The sequence below is a fragment of the Cicer arietinum genome, chromosome 3 (assembly GCF_000331145.2).
Source record: "Cicer arietinum cultivar CDC Frontier isolate Library 1 chromosome 3, Cicar.CDCFrontier_v2.0, whole genome shotgun sequence".
NCBI classification, from domain to species: Eukaryota; Viridiplantae; Streptophyta; class Magnoliopsida; order Fabales; family Fabaceae; genus Cicer; species Cicer arietinum.
In genome coordinates, this window is record NC_021162.2 from 71,779,226 (window position 1) to 71,795,921 (window position 16,696).

At 26.6% G+C, this 16,696-nt stretch overlaps 1 protein-coding gene across 1 annotated transcript in view; it reads left to right on the forward strand.

The window, feature by feature from the left end:
• Nucleotides 1-10,705: 10,705 nt before the first annotated feature.
• LOC101512931 (ABC transporter G family member 39-like) overlaps nucleotides 10,706-16,696 on the forward strand; it is a 7,112-nt gene continuing 1,121 nt past the window's right edge. The window contains 17 exon segments of the mRNA XM_073365742.1: nucleotides 10,706-10,861; nucleotides 10,970-11,058; nucleotides 11,197-11,281; nucleotides 11,403-11,693; nucleotides 12,024-12,114; nucleotides 12,480-13,380; nucleotides 13,474-13,634; nucleotides 13,716-13,819; nucleotides 13,980-14,145; nucleotides 14,241-14,324; nucleotides 14,589-14,725; nucleotides 14,926-15,258; nucleotides 15,376-15,666; nucleotides 15,767-15,850; nucleotides 15,944-16,077; nucleotides 16,186-16,413; nucleotides 16,588-16,695. Of these exon segments, the coding sequence (XP_073221843.1) occupies nucleotides 10,802-10,861; nucleotides 10,970-11,058; nucleotides 11,197-11,281; nucleotides 11,403-11,693; nucleotides 12,024-12,114; nucleotides 12,480-13,380; nucleotides 13,474-13,634; nucleotides 13,716-13,819; nucleotides 13,980-14,145; nucleotides 14,241-14,324; nucleotides 14,589-14,725; nucleotides 14,926-15,258; nucleotides 15,376-15,666; nucleotides 15,767-15,850; nucleotides 15,944-16,077; nucleotides 16,186-16,413; nucleotides 16,588-16,695 (3,347 nt within the window). The 5' untranslated portion in view covers nucleotides 10,706-10,801.

Genomic DNA, 16,696 nt, shown 5'->3' on the forward strand with positions numbered 1-16,696 from the left:
ATCGATATATGATTGTATATCTTTATAAAATATATATTATATGTTAATTTAAAATTATTTAATAAACTGTCGGACAGTTTGATTTTTTGCGAGTGTATCCTGTAATTAATTATTTGAAAGAAATGTAATTTGACACTTATAATCTTCAAGAAATAGATATATATATTATTTTTTTAAATGACTTTTTAAGTGATATAAAATTACTTACAAAAATCATTTGACTTAATATTAAAATTGTATTTATTTAAAAAAATTAAAATTGTATAAATTTAAAATTTATATATCATAATGATTTTTTAAAGTGATCACGCTCAAATTATAAATAAAAAGTCATGTGACATTTTTAAATAATTATGTGATTTTTGTAGTACAACTTTTTAATAACGATCAAATATATAAAACTAGTGTCATTAAATAAGTAAATTGTTATTTTAATATATATATATATATATATATCAATTTTCATAAATTTTATTGACATTAAATACATAACTTGACTTATAAAAATAATTTACAATGAAAAAAATAAAAAAATTTAATCATAACCTAACTTAAAAACTACTTTCTTACCCAATCAATGTTGCTGATCAAAGCATGACTCCAACACCACTCTTTAAAAAAACTTATTAAAAAAAACTTACCCAAAGATGGTGGTTATTCTCCAGATAATATTTTTTTCTTTCCAAAAAAACTTATTATAAAACAATACTTTTAATTTTAAACAAATAAAAATAAAAATTATTAAAAAATTAAATAATTAGATTAGATGAAATAATAATTTTTAAAATAATGGACATGACATATATAAATTAAGTAAATTAGTAAATGTAAAGATAAGTAAGTAACTTAATAATGAATTTTTATTTTTATTATTCAACATAGTGTGTTTTTTGGTGTATCTAATGGCAAAATATCTTTCATTTCTGTGCTACTCACAAAATACTACAGAGCTACAGAGAAATAATTTTCCCATTACAAAAAAGTTACAATACACGTAAAAACTATGATTATCTTTTATATTTGAATGAATCATTTGAATTCTTTTATCTTTGAATGAATCCTTTGAATTTTTTTGAATTTGCATGATATTTAAAAATAAATTTTGAATGTAAAATGTATAATATATTAGTAAATTAAAATGTAACTATTTAAAATAGTAGTTTTTGAAAAATTATTATACACTTTCAGATAACTGTCAACTCGTGATTGTCAACTCGTGATGTAATAGATTGATTAAAGTAGTGTTTGACGTTCGAAAAACCACTACTTTCAATAAAAACTGTCGAATAAATGTAATGAATTGTATTTTTTTTAATTCATAAATAAATTTATTTTTCTTTCAATCTTCTGGAAATAAGCCTAAATAAATTATTATTATTTGACATAGATGTACAATCTTTTGAGACAAAAGTAGATGTACAATTTTTTGAGACAAAATTTAGAAACATAAACAATAAAAAAAATATATATAACAAAATAGTAATATTTTTTTATAAATAAAATAAAATAATAATGTCATATTGAAATAAATTTACCATAATTCATGTGAACATGTTTACCAAATTAATTGATGTCAACATTTTGAATTGATGTCTATGTTTGCCAGCAAATTCAATGTGAAATGGTGTCCGATTGTTCCATATATCCCAGAAAGCTTGTCAGAGACAAACCAATAAAATTGTACATAGTTCCTTCAGGAATATTAATATCAAATGGAGAAAGAAAACCAAGGTTGATTCAATTTTATCACCTAGAAATATAAATATGAAACACATTTAATACACAACTAATAAATTTAAAATTTGAATTTATAAAAGAAAGAATTAAACCTTGTCATCCATCAAACCATTTCCATTCCATAAAATTTATGTTTAAACCAAATTTCATGACTCATTTCTTGGAGAAATTGAAGCAACTGAATTTTTTCTCAAGACATTAGAGAAAGATAAAAAAATAAAAAAAAATGAATGATATGTATAAGGGAGACGCAAAAAATGAGATAAATTTTTTAATTAAATTAATTTAAAGCGGTGGTTGCTAAAGTAGTGTTTAAAAAACAATTACCTTAAAAACTGTCAATGTTTTGAATTTATAAGAATGAATTCAATGAGTACGGAGAGGTTGTGAGCAAACTGGTTTCTAATTCTCAGACCATTGTACTATTTTGCAAATTCAATTTGAATTGGTGTCCGGTTGGTTGTTCTATATGGTCCAGAGTTAGACGCAATACCAAAAGAACGAAAGTTGTACACAACTCTCTCACGAATAGTAGTCTCAAATCGAGAAATAAGAGTTTTTTGCATTGTTGCTTGAATATTTACACCCTAACAATATGAAACACAATTTTGTTAAATTAATAACATAACAAATAAGTTTGTGTATAATTTAAAACTTTGAATTTATAAAAAAAAAAAAAAAAATTAAACCTTGTCATCCATCAATACCATTTCCATAGCATAAAATTTATAGATCATGACAGAAATATCGCACAACTTTAACAACCAAATTTCATGACTCATTTTTTTGGAGAAATTGAAGCATCTGATTTTTTTGTTCAGACATTGCCGAACTATAAAATGAGATATTATTGAGAAGAGACGGTTAGCTGAGGACGAAATTAAGAAGGAAATCTGAAGACACCAAAAGAATTAGTAAAAAAAAAAAAAAAAGAATATAAAATAAGTTTTTTAATTAAATTAAGTTGAATCGGTGGTTGATAAAGTCATGTTTAAAAAATGATTTATTTTTTATTTTTTAATTAGCCACTAAATTCTCAACTGTCAAGTTGTGGTGTATTGTATTTTATTTTTAATTCATTATTGCTATGTTTTTTAATCGATCATTAACTTCTCAACGGACATCGTGTGTAAAGTCGTGATGAAATGAAACTTTACTTTTATTGTAAAAACAAAAATCTGAACAATGAGTTATTATTTCTATTAATAGAAACATGATATTTTCCTAACACTCTGCTGACACGTGTCAAACTTATCAAATTATCAAGTTTGCTTTAATATAATGTATAGATTTTATATAAATTTAAATACTGGCAGTTGTGTAATATGAAGTTCTCTCTCAACTTTGATGTATAATTTGGAGTTCTCTCTCAACTTTCCTAAATTACTTTTGTTAGTTTTGGATTTATTGTTGTTTTGATTGACATTTTATATAAACAAAATGGTTGTAGATCTTTTCCTCGGATTTTTTATATTTATATTCTTTTTTTTATTTATATTTTAAAATGGCACATTTTGAAAATATAATACAGTTCTACTTTTTTAGCTGATCGCAACTTAGGGAATCTACGAGGTAAAGATTTTTTATTTTATTGTTAATAGATGGTCGCATCCCGGTGATGCGACCTTGTACTAATATTGCTTTTTTGTTTTTCTTTACTATTTAATAAATAATTCTGTTTATTATTTATTATTTTTTAATAAATTATAAATAATTAAAATATTTAAAAATTCAAAATATTATTAATAAATAAAATAAATTAATAATAAATAATTATGTTTATTTATAATAATAATAAATAAAATACATTAATAATAATAATAATTTTAATAATATTATAAATTTTAGTAATAATAATAATAAAGTATAAAATACATAAATAATAATAATAATGATAATAATAAATAAATAAATAAAATATATTAATAATAATAATTTTAATAATATTATAAAATTTAATAATAACAATAATTTTAATAATAATATGCCAAAACAAATAGGAAGAAGTTGTTGTAATAGGAGAAAATTGTTATTTAAGGTGTCAAACCAAATAATGTGTCCCTGCTATTTTGCCCATAAACTAGCAATTTATTTTCTTAACAACTCCCTCTCATTTAACATCATTTTTTACCCTAAATATTTAACATAACAACATATTTTCCCAAATTAAAAAATAATTAAAAAAATATTTAACAATTGAGTTATTGATTATTTAATAAATTAAAAATAATAAAAAAAAAATCAAAATACTGTTAGTAAAATAAAATAAAACACATTAAATTGGAGGGAAAAAAAATGGAGTTAAATAAGAGGATTATTAAGAAAATAAGTTGTTATTTTATAGACAAAATATTAAGGACAAAGTATTTATTTTTGCACGTTATTCTAACAACTTTCTCCTGTTATAACAATTTTTTCTTATTTGTTTTGACACATTGTTATAACAACTTGCTTTTCTTTTGGCACATTATTATAACAACTTCCTCCTATTTTTTTTATTTAATAAATAAAAATTAATGAAAATAATAATAATAGTAATTATGAATTTGATGTATTTATTTTTTTCAATTTGTGGTATTTTTAAAAAATTATTACTATTATTATTAATGTACTTTATTTATTATTATTATTATTATTATTTATTAATAATATTTTGATTTTAAATATTTTAATTATTTATAATTTATTAAATAATAATAAACATAATTAAATGACAAAAAATAAAACGATGTCACTACGCTTCCCCATAATGCGACCATCTATTAACAATAAAAAAAATTGATTCACCTGATCACATCTCCAGTTTGCGATCAACAACTGGGACAAAAAAAATAGGGCTGTATTATTTTTTCAAAGTGTGACATTTGTTGAGACAAAATCTCTCAAATGATTTTAATGATAACAAAATTACTTAAGAGATTATGATTGTGGTTAATGACTAACATGTGCTCTTGAGTGTATTCATATAAGATAATAGGTTATTAATCATTAAGGCAAAAAGAAGGAAAAAGTGATTTTGGCCTGAGGATGGAAAACCCTCGTGATGATGGAAATTGCTGCAAACGTGAGGATGAGCTGCAAGTTAAAAAACTCCAGATTTGGACAATCTGATCTCTCACCAGAACAAATGTGTTTATTCAAATGCATAACAATGTCAAACATGAATAAACAAAGCATTCAAAAGTAAGAGTCAAAAGAAAAAGGTGAATATGGCTAGATCTAGTATGTAGAGGATATGCCAGCAAAAGTGAAAGCAACCTATCAAGCATGTGCAAAGGTCAAAATCTGAACATTTAATGGGCTTGCACGTTTTAATTCATAAGGAAGTCAAGTTAGCAAAAGGCAACTTGAAACAAGCCAAAAATGGAAGATCACATGTTGCTGCCAGATCTGATCCTCGGACTGAGTATGACAGTCCTATGTCATAAAGTGGTTTTTTCTCTCTTGTCCACATCACCTCAAAAGTTGAAGCCAACCTAGACCTTAAAGACTTCGAAAAATGCAGCTCAGAAACAGCCTTGCACTCTGATTAAAGTGAAAAAGGAAGGACATGTCAAGATCAAAGACTATGCTGCAAGAGGATGGTTCTGCCTAAGCCTAACAAGCTGAGTGGCAGTTCTGTAATTTTGATGAAAACCTTGGATCCTTTGAAAATGAGCTCCAACGGTCATCAAGGGCTTGGATCTCTATAAAATGCATACAAGCTCTCCATTGGAAGACACACAACACACTTGCATAAAAAGATCAAGTATCTTAAAGCTTTCAAGAAGCAAATCACATCCTCTCTTATTACTTTCTTTGATCCTACACTATATCTTTGTATATCATTTGAGAAAGTATTAAGTATCAATCACTCTCATTCTACTTTGTAATTTCCTAGTGAGTGAAGCTTGGAAATATTTGAAAATTGATTGTAAGCTTGGCGAAGCTTGATAATACACAGTTTGTAATCATCCTCGGGTTGAGGATCGATCTGTTTGAAAGTTAGTTAAATCTCACAAGGGTGTGAGGACTGGACGTAGCCATCTTTGGGTGAACCAGTATAAAATTGTGTGTGTGTCCCTCATATTCTGCTCCTACCTTTTTTGCTCAGCTTAGATCTAACGATTTAAAAATCTCATCCTCGAGCTAGCCATCCTCAGCGAGAGGATAGTTTCTAAAAACACTTAAAAAAAATTTTAACAGCAAAATCCCTATTCAACCACCCCTTCTAGTGATATTTAGCTACATCAACATTTTGAAATATAAAAAAAAAGGAGGATATATATATAAAAAAAAATTCTGTTTACTCATCACTTAAGTTTAATACATTAATCTTAAGGATTAATTAAATTTTGAACATTTATTGAATTTAAAATATCATTTGTTAGACCTGTAAAAAAAAATCACAATTTTTAATCACAATAAAATGTTTCTATAAATTATTTAAATTTTTGCTGGATATTAATGTATATTTTTGAATTAACTCTTTTAGACCCATGTTTTACAATATTATGGAAAGCTGCTTTCTAAAAGTTATCTCAAAATCCAATTTATAGGTCTTTTCGTTGTTTTTCTTAAATTTATGACATTTAAAAAATTTATATTTAATTAATTCTAAATTTTAAATTTATTGTGTTGAAATTTTGTATAATATTCTAAATTTTAAATTTAAAAGTTAAAAAATAATTAAAATTTATTTTAATTATCTAAAATATAAATTTACTAATTTGACTAAAAACAAAAATTTTAAATTTCATAAAGACTGAAAACTTATTTATTTTATTTATTTTGTTATTGTATTCCTCGATGTATATATATATATATATATATATATATATATATATATATATAATCAAGTCTCATATACATGATCTTCTCGAAACAAAATAGTCTATTATAATATGAACCAAAATATTATTCAAGATTTTATCATTTTTTTTTTTTGATTTTTTTTAATAATTAATTTTGTTTGTTCTTTTTTAATAATCTTGAATGACAGAACATATTAAACTGGATAACATTTCTAGACTACTTGTCTTTCTCTTTTTGACTGTTTTTCGATTGAGTATTAATTATTTTACTTTTGACTAAATTTAGTAATTATTCTTGTTTGTTCCTTCATTAATGTTGAATTGTCATTCATAAGTCATAACAACTCCCTCAAAAAAGCCACATACCAAATTAACTAACTTTTCACCATATATATATACACACATTCTAATTTCTCCCTAATATAACCGCATGATCTCTTCCTCCTTGTTACAAACTTTAGTCTCTTGAATCACTTTATAAGCAATTAACCATCTCAAATATTATATAACTTAATTAATATCATGTCGGGGGATGATTTGGTGATGTCAGCTAGAAGTAGTCGGAGTTGGTCGAGGGCGAGAGCGGCGCCGGACGTGTTCGACCATAGTGATCGGCACACACAGGAAGATGACGAGTACAATCTCATGTGGGCAGCCATTGAACGGTTACCAACTTATAATCGCATGAGAAAAGGTGTAATGAAACATGTTGATGAAAATGGAAAAATTGTGCATAATGAAGTTGATGTTCCTAAACTTGGTTTACATGATAAGAAACTCTTGATGGAGACTATCCTTAAATTTGTCGAAGAAGATAACGAAAATTTTCTCAAAAAACTTAGAGAAAGACAATCCAGGTTTGTTGACTTGTTTATCTCTATTACATACTAATTGTAATATATGTCGGACACATATATTACACACTTAATTTGATTGTTAATCACTATCTAATAATCAACTAATGGTTTGATAAATAGATTAAGGTAATTCAGACGATGAAAATAATGTAATTTAAATTTATTTTTATTTATCAAATATCATAATGGTGTGATTTTAAACTTTTTTAATTTTGTGAGAGATTTTAATCTATTTAAGTTTTTGTTTTCTAAATTTTGACACAATTAATTGGTGTGACACCCAGTCCATAGTGCCAGCAACTTTTATGTTAAAATAAAAATGCAAAACATTGTCCACGAGCACTAAAATCTCAAATCATTCAAAAAATATTCATGTACATCAATCTTTTATTGTCTTCTCTTTTACCGATAATCAACCACAAGTCACTATCCTTAACCGCGACTATAGACAAAACTAATTAATATATAAATTATTTTCCTTAGTAACTTGAAATTGATCTACTTATGAATTAGATCCCTCTCAAGTGTCAATTTTTTCATTTGCGTATTTTTATTTTTATCTTAATAAAACTAACTATAAATTTGTGATATCGCACATATGATTCGTCATTGATATTCTACAAGTGTTTCGTTTAAATTTTAAACAAAAAATTTTAATAAATATTTATTCTGTATTTATGTATTTATTAGTGATAATATGATTTATATGTATTAGTAAAAAAACATTTATCCACTTGTTTTTTAATATTTATTATTGTCAAATATTTGTCCCGTGATTTTTTATATTTATCACTCTCAAATAGCTGTCTTATTTTTTTAATATTTATAAATAACAAAAATTTGTGCAATGTTTTTTTTAATATTTATTAATAACAATTATTTCTGCAATGTTTTTTTTTAATATTTATTAGTAACAATTATTTGTTCAATGTTTTTTTTTTTATATATTATTGTCAAAACATTTGTCCCGTGTATTTTTTAAAATATTTTTCTTAAATAAATATTTGTCTCATTTTTTTATAGATTGGTTATAAATATTTATCAATGATAAATATTTATTTCATATATTATTTTTTATACTTTTTCGATCAATTTAATTGACATGTCATTTCTACCATATATAATGTCTTGCACTTTAGTTTTTCTTAAAAAAAATTGAAGACGGTAGTTTTGATTTTTTTAATATTGGTTTTTTGGTAGTATGTACGTTGACAATAGGAAGATCAAATCAAATAGAATGTATAATTGGAAAAGATTTGAAGAAGATAGTTTCCATTTTTTTTAATATTAATTTCTTTTTGTTAGTGTTCTTATTTCTTATATTAATAGTTGAAAGATGAAAGATAATATGTAGTTGAAAAATTAATATATGATTGAGTGATTTTAATTTGCTTATAAAGTATATATAAAGTAGTATGAAAAGTTGTGTGAAAATTTTAAATAAAACAAATATTTATTTTTGTGCCTAAAATTTGATAATGGTTAAAAATGAGGAGAATAATATTGTTTTTTCTAATAGTTATTTTTGATAAAATAGTTATTTCTTTCTTACTAAAATAGTTATATTTTTTTTATCAGGTTATATTTTTATTTGTTTTTAATTATTTATTTATTTATTTTGTTAACTTTACTTGTTTACTTAAATAACGATGTGACAAAAAAAATAAATTAAGATAAATTTATATTTTTGATAGTTGTTTCTTTTATTTGGTAGTTGTCGTTGTATAAGATAGTTTTTTATTTATGAAGGTAATTATATTTTTTTGTTAAAAATAAAATGTAATTATATTTCAATTGTTGTATTTATTTACTAAAATTACTTGGTTATCTATATAAATAATGATCTGACAAAAAATTAAATGAAGACTGTTTTTATAGTTCTTTATTTTCTTATATTGACAGTAGAAGTCATGTTAGTTGTCACATTACTGTGTATCATATCAATTTAAATTTGGGAGAAAATTGAGATTTAATAATGATAAATATTTATTTTATATTTATTTATTTATTTATTAGTGATAAGTATGTGTCTCATGATTTATATATATTAGTGAAAAATATTTATCTACTTGTTTTTTAATATTTATTATATCAAATATTTGTCCTGTGATTTCTTATATTTATCACTCTCAAATAGCTGTCCTATTTTTTTTAATACTTATAAATGACAAAGATTTGTGCAGTGTTTTTTTTTTTTTTAATATTTATTAATAACAATTATTTGTCCAATGTTTTTTTTATATATTATTGTCAAAAAATTTGTCCCATATATTTTTTTTAATACTTTTTATAGATAAATATTTGTCTCATTTTTTTATGGATCTATTATAAATATTTATCATTGTATTTTTTCCGATCAATTTAGTTGATATGCCATTTCTATCATATAATGTCTTGCACTTTAGTTTTTGTTAAAAAAAATTGAAGACGGTAGTTTTGATTTTTTTAATATTGATTTTTTGATAATAGCAAGATCAAATAGAATGTATAATTGGAAAAAATTTGAAGAGGACAGTTTCAATTTTTTAATATTATTTTTTTTTATAGTGTTCTTCTTTCTTATATTAATAGTTGAAAGATGAAAGATAATATGTAGTTGGAAAATTAATATATAATTGAGTGATTTTAATTTGCGTGTATATATAAAGTAATATGAAAGGGTGTGTGAAAATTTTAAATAAAACAAATATTTATTTTTGTGCCTAAAATTTGATAATGGTTAAAAACGAGGAGAACACTGTTGTTTTTTCTAATAGTTATTTTTGATAAAATAGGTATTTCATTCTTACTAAAATAGTTATATTTTTTTTTTATCAAGTTATATTTTTATTTGTTTTTAGTTATTTATTTATTTATTTTGTTAACTTTACTTGTTTACTTAAATAATGATGTGACAAAAAAATTTAATTAAGATAAATTTGTATTTTTGATAGTTGTTTCTTTTATTTGGTAGTTGTCGTTGTATAAGATAGTTGTTTTTTATTAAGGTAATTATATTTTTTTGTCAAAAAAATGTAATTATATTTCAATTTTTGTATTTATTTATTAAAATTACTTGTTTATCTATAAATAATGATCTGAAAAAAAAAATTAAATGAAGACAGCTTGTTTTTATAGTTATTTATTTTCTTATATTGACAGTAGAAGTCATGTTAGTTGTCACATTACTGTGTATCATCTCAATTTAAATTTGGGAGAAAATTGAGATTTAATAATACAAAATTATAATAAAGAATACTTATAAAACCAAAATTGCTCGGAAGAAAAAAGAAAAAAGAAAAAAGAAATACGTCTAGTAATATAATTTTGAATTTGATTGTGTTTACAATATTTGTGACTGCAATACAATACAGAGTGGGAATTGAAAATCCAAAAATTGAAGTGCGTTATGAGAAATTATGTGTGGAGGGAGATATGTATGATGGAAGCAGAGCCCTTCCTACTCTACCCAATGTTATCATCAACACTTTGGAGGTACTTTTATTAGGATATGTATATATAATCATATTTATTTAAATTTGATAGTTTTATTACTGTGGTATTAATGTTTTTATCTTTATTGTTTATTTGTTGGCATGGTAGAGTGTTTTAGGATTGTTTCACCTTGGACAGTCCAAGAGAAGAGAGATTCAGATTCTCAAAAATGTTAGTGGAATAGTGAAACCATCAAGGTATAGTATAGCCTACCAAAAATTTCATAACATTTTTGTGATTGATTCATTCTTTAACAATTTATTTGATTACACTAAATATTATAATATATTTATTTATTTATTTATTTTAATTGGTGTGCTAAATGGTAATATCAGAATGACACTCCTTTTGGGTCCTCCAAGTTCTGGGAAAACGACATTGCTACGGGCACTTGCAGGAAAACTTGATCATGATTTAAGGGTTTGGTCCCATTTTTTTTATATATATATTTTCTAAATTTCTAAAAAAGTATAGTTAACTAATGAATTTAAACTTATGAATTTCTAACACAAGTTACCTTTGGTTTTGCATGTGACTATAGACTTCCGGGAAAATCACATATTGTGGTCATGAACTAAATGAATTCGTTGCTACAAAAACCTGTGCATATATTAGTCAGCATGATATTCACCATGGAGAAATTACAGTGAGAGAGACATTAGATTTTTCATCACGTTGTCTAGGTGTTGGTACAAGGTATGAAATGTTGATGGAACTCTCTAGAAGGGAGAGAGAATCAAAAATTAAACCAGACCCTGAGATTGATGCTTTTATGAAGGCTATAGCATTATCAGGCCAAAAAACTAGTTTGATTACAGATTATGTTCTCAAGGTTTGTTTGTGTCTATGTTGCTTCTATTTTAAGCATGTTTTGGTTGTTTTATTTGAGATTATCTACTCGCATAAGCACTTGTGAGATTGTTTGGGAGATCTTATAGAAATATCTTATGACATGTCCGTAAGATGTTTTAAGCTTATTTCCACAAGCTCTTTAGGATAGCTTATGAAAATATCTTATTGCTTGTATGAAAGTTTGAATTATTTTATCTTTTGTTAAAAAAATAGTTTATACATAAACACTTATATAATAACCACTTAGATAACTTGTTTACCCATACAAGGTATCTTCATTTGTATGAGCTGAATTTCATCATGTTAACAGATGCTTGGTTTGGATATATGCGCCGACATTATGGTTGGAGATGATATGAGAAGGGGCATCTCGGGTGGACAAAAGAAGCGAGTCACAACAGGTTACATTCTTTTTTATTACAATATTCTTAACGAACAAACATAAGTTTAACAATTAATATCACACTTTTGATAATTAAGTTAACTCGTGAAATTGCACACTAAAGAGTTTCAATTCCCTCCTGAATACATTTTTTTTGTTCAAATAATAAAAATAATATTTTCTTCCGTCCTACATATAAGAGAAAGTTGGGTTAACAAAAGTTAAAGTATTTGGTCTAAAATTTTAAACCAAATATATCAACTTTTATTTATATAATTTTCTCTAATAATTAATACTAGAGAGAGTAAAACACAATTCTAATAACTAAGCATTGGTAGCTATTTATCAATTTGTACTAATTGTTTCAGTTGTAACTTTGTGTAGGGGAAATGTTGGTAGGACCAGCAAAAGCACTTTTTATGGATGAAATATCAACAGGACTAGATAGCTCAACCACTTTTCAAATATGCAAGTTCATGAGACAAATGGTTCATATAATGGATGTAACAGTGGTCATTTCTCTCTTACAACCAACACCAGAGACATTTGAACTCTTTGACAACATTATCCTACTTGCAGAAGGTCAAATTGTATACCAAGGTCCACGTGAGAGTGTGCTAGAGTTCTTTGAAAACATGGGATTTAAATGTCCAGATAGAAAAGGTGTTGCTGATTTCTTACAAGAAGTGACATCCAAGAAAGACCAAAAACAATATTGGTTTAGAAAAGACGAACCTTACAGATATGTTTCAGTTTCTGAATTTGTAGATTCCTTTAACTCATTTCATATTGGAGAAAAACTTGTGAGAGAGCTAAAGGTTCCTTATAATAAGGATCAAACCCACCCAGCTGCATTAGTCAAAGAAAAATATGGTATTTCAAAACGGGAACTGTTTAAGGCATGTTTTTCAAAGGAATGGCTTCTTATGAAGAGGAATACTTTTGTTTATGTGTTCAAAACAACACAGATAACAATCGTGTCTATTCTTACTTTTACTGTGTTCTTTAGAACAAAAATGCCAGTCGGCACTATTCAAGATGGACAAAAGTTTCATGGCGCATTATACTTTACACTGTTAAATGTGATGTTTAATGGGATGTCAGAGCGGTCCATGATTGTTGCTAGGCTTCCTGTTTTCTACAAACAAAGGGATCTCCTGTTCTACCCTGCATGGGCATTTGGGCTACCTATATGCATTCTTAGGATTCCTCTCTCCTTTTTGGAATCAGGGATATGGATTGTCCTTACATATTATACAATTGGCTTTGCTCCTTCTGCTAGCAGGTAATATGAGTTTGCTTTTATCAATTATGGGTCGTGTTTTGATTTGCTTATGAAAGCTTATATACTGACATAATCACTTGTCTATATGATCAGATTTTTTCGGCAATTCTTGGCATTGTTAGGAATTCATCAGATGGCTCTTTCTTTATTTCGGTTGGTTGCTGCAATTGGTAGAACACTAGTTGTTGCTAACTCATTGGGTACTGTGATCTTGCTAGTGATGTTTGTGCTAGGAGGTTTTCTTGTTGCTAAAGGTGAGTAATTTGATCACTACTTTTAGACCTTTTACTATATATTAAAAAAAATAATCCAACATATTTCTTTTGTGTTTGTAGATGACATTAAGCCATGGATGATATGGGGCTACTATATATCTCCTGTGATGTATGGCGAGAATGCCATTGCGATTAATGAATTCTTAGACGAAAGATGGAGTACAGTAAGAAATTAATTCTCTTATTTTTGTTTGTCAGTGCCTTAATTAATGTACTTTATATACAACAAATACACTTGCATTTAGTGTTAGTTATTGTTGTTGTATGATATATGAATTGCCAAATTTAAGCATTTTTAAACCTCTTTTTTATAATCTTTTGCAGCCAAATACAGATCTAAGAATTAATGAACCAACAATTGGAAAAGTACTTCTTAAAGCTAGAGGCTTGTATACAGAAGACTATTGGTATTGGATATGCATTGGAGTCTTGGTTGGGTTTTCTCTTCTCTTCAACCTTCTTTTCATTGTTGCATTGACATACTTAAATCGTAAGTTATATCCTTTTGCTTTTGATTTTCATAGTCCATAATTGAATAATTTTTTCACGGTTGCTAAACATTCTTATGCTAAACCGAAATTTTAGCTTTAAGCGATTCAAAAGCAGTCACTGCGGATGAAGGTAACAAGAAGAACGGAAATTCATCATTTAGACACCATGTCCTTCAAGGTTTGCACATATACTAATATATTTCTCCCTTTTTTCTTGATGATTCTAAGTCTATCTCATATTGTTATTTATAGAAATGTCTGTTATAACTAATCAACAACATAAATTTTCATTCATGAACATGTATTAGTAATTTAGTTGACACATTTCTAGATAGATTTGAATGTCCTAAAACTTTTTATACAAGTCATTTTTCTTCATTTGTCTGCAACACAATCAAGAAATTTTAGTCGCACATAGTTCTCATGTATTCAATGACAATAGGTACGGATATAGCAATGACAAATTCTTCAGAAATTACTAGTTCGTCAAACCATGAACCGCAAAGAGGAATGGTTCTACCATTTCAACCTCTTTCAATGGCATTCAATCATGTTAACTACTACGTTGACATGCCAGCAGTAAGTCCCTCAATTCTAAGCATACCATTTTTCTATGTTATTGTAACCAATTATGTAAACTATCATTTTGAACTCATTAGGAGCTTAGCATTCTTCAGTGTATATATATGAATTTAATTATTTTTCACTTAGATCATGTAAATATTTTCATCAAAACTATTGGATTTTTCACTTATGTTTTGTGACATGTTTTGCATCAGGAAATGAAGAGTCAAGGAATTAATAATGATAAACTTCAACTACTGCAAAATGTTAGTGGTGCTTTTAGACCAGGAATATTAACAGCACTTGTAGGTGTTAGTGGTGCTGGGAAGACAACTCTCATGGATGTATTAGCTGGAAGAAAAACAGGTGGGTACATTGAAGGAAATATAAGCATATCAGGTTACCAAAAGAACCAAAAAACATTCGCTCGAATTAGCGGTTACTGCGAACAGAACGACATTCATACTCCACATGTTACGGTCTATGAATCACTATTATTTTCGGCATGGCTTCGTCTTCCTTCAGATGTAAAGACAGAAACAAGAAAGGTGTGTTGGAACAATCTTTGTCATATTGGACATTAACAAAATCAACTATAGGTCTTTGATGCAATTGCTTTTTCAAATAAAATTTTGATTAATTTCTATTTCTATTTGTTAATGTAGATGTTTGTTGAAGAAGTTATGGAGTTGGTAGAGCTTAAATCACTTAGAGATGCTCTTGTGGGACTTCCAAGTGTAGATGGTCTATCAACAGAACAAAGGAAAAGGCTTACTATTGCAGTAGAGCTTGTTGCCAACCCTTCAATCATCTTCATGGATGAACCAACCTCAGGCCTTGATGCTAGAGCTGCTGCTATCGTTATGCGAACCGTGAGAAACACAGTAGACACAGGGAGAACTGTTGTGTGCACAATTCATCAACCAAGCATAGACATTTTTGAAGCTTTTGATGAGGCAAGTCTTAACTCTATACTTTAGAGTTTCTATGTTATTTATTTGTTTATTTCATTGGTTGGTTATTGCACTCCTTCCAATTTGATGTTTTTTTGTTTAGTTATTGTTGATGAAAAGAGGAGGGCAAGTTATCTATGCCGGACCTCTCGGTCGCCACTCACATAAGCTTGTAGAATATTTTGAAGTGAGTATTGAAAATTTTGAAGTTTTTACTTATCTATCATATTTGAAGATTTTATTGATCTTAATAACCTCATCTAATGTTCACAAACTTCAGGCTATCCAAGGGGTTCAAAAGATCAAGGATGGTTATAATCCAGCCACATGGATGCTTGAGATTAGCTCTTCATCAAACGAGACTCAATTAGATGTAGATTTTGCAGAGATTTATGCTAACTCTACACTTTATCAGTAAGTTTTTTTGTGTGTAATTACGTAACATTTTTTCTTACTTATTATAAGTTACATGCAAAAAGAATTATAACTTTATAACTCTTGTTTTCTATGTTCATTCTTTAGGAGGAATCAAAAACTTATTAAGGAGCTCAATACCCCAGCACCAAATTCAAAGGACTTGTATTTCCCAACCAAATATTCACAATCATTTTTTGGTCAATGCAAAGCTAACTTTTGGAAACAATATTTGTCCTATTGGAGACATTCTCAATATAATATTGTTAGATTCTCCATGACTATAGTGATTGGAGTATTGTTTGGTCTAATATTTTGGAAGCAAGGCAAAAACACGTAAGTCATAAAAATGCATATTCATTCAATAAAATTCCATAACATCAAAGAAGAACAAAAGACTTTAACAAACCACCTTTTTCAATGTTTTTTGTTTGGTATTCTAACAAATCAATCATATGTCACTTCATTAATATTAACGTTAATTTGTTTTGCCTAATAATTTTTTGGCAGTCAAACACAACAAGAATTACTGAATCTTTTGGGAGCAATTTACTCTACTGTTCTATTTCTTGGTGCAACAAATGCTTCAGCAGTGCAACCAGTTGTTGCCATTGCAAGA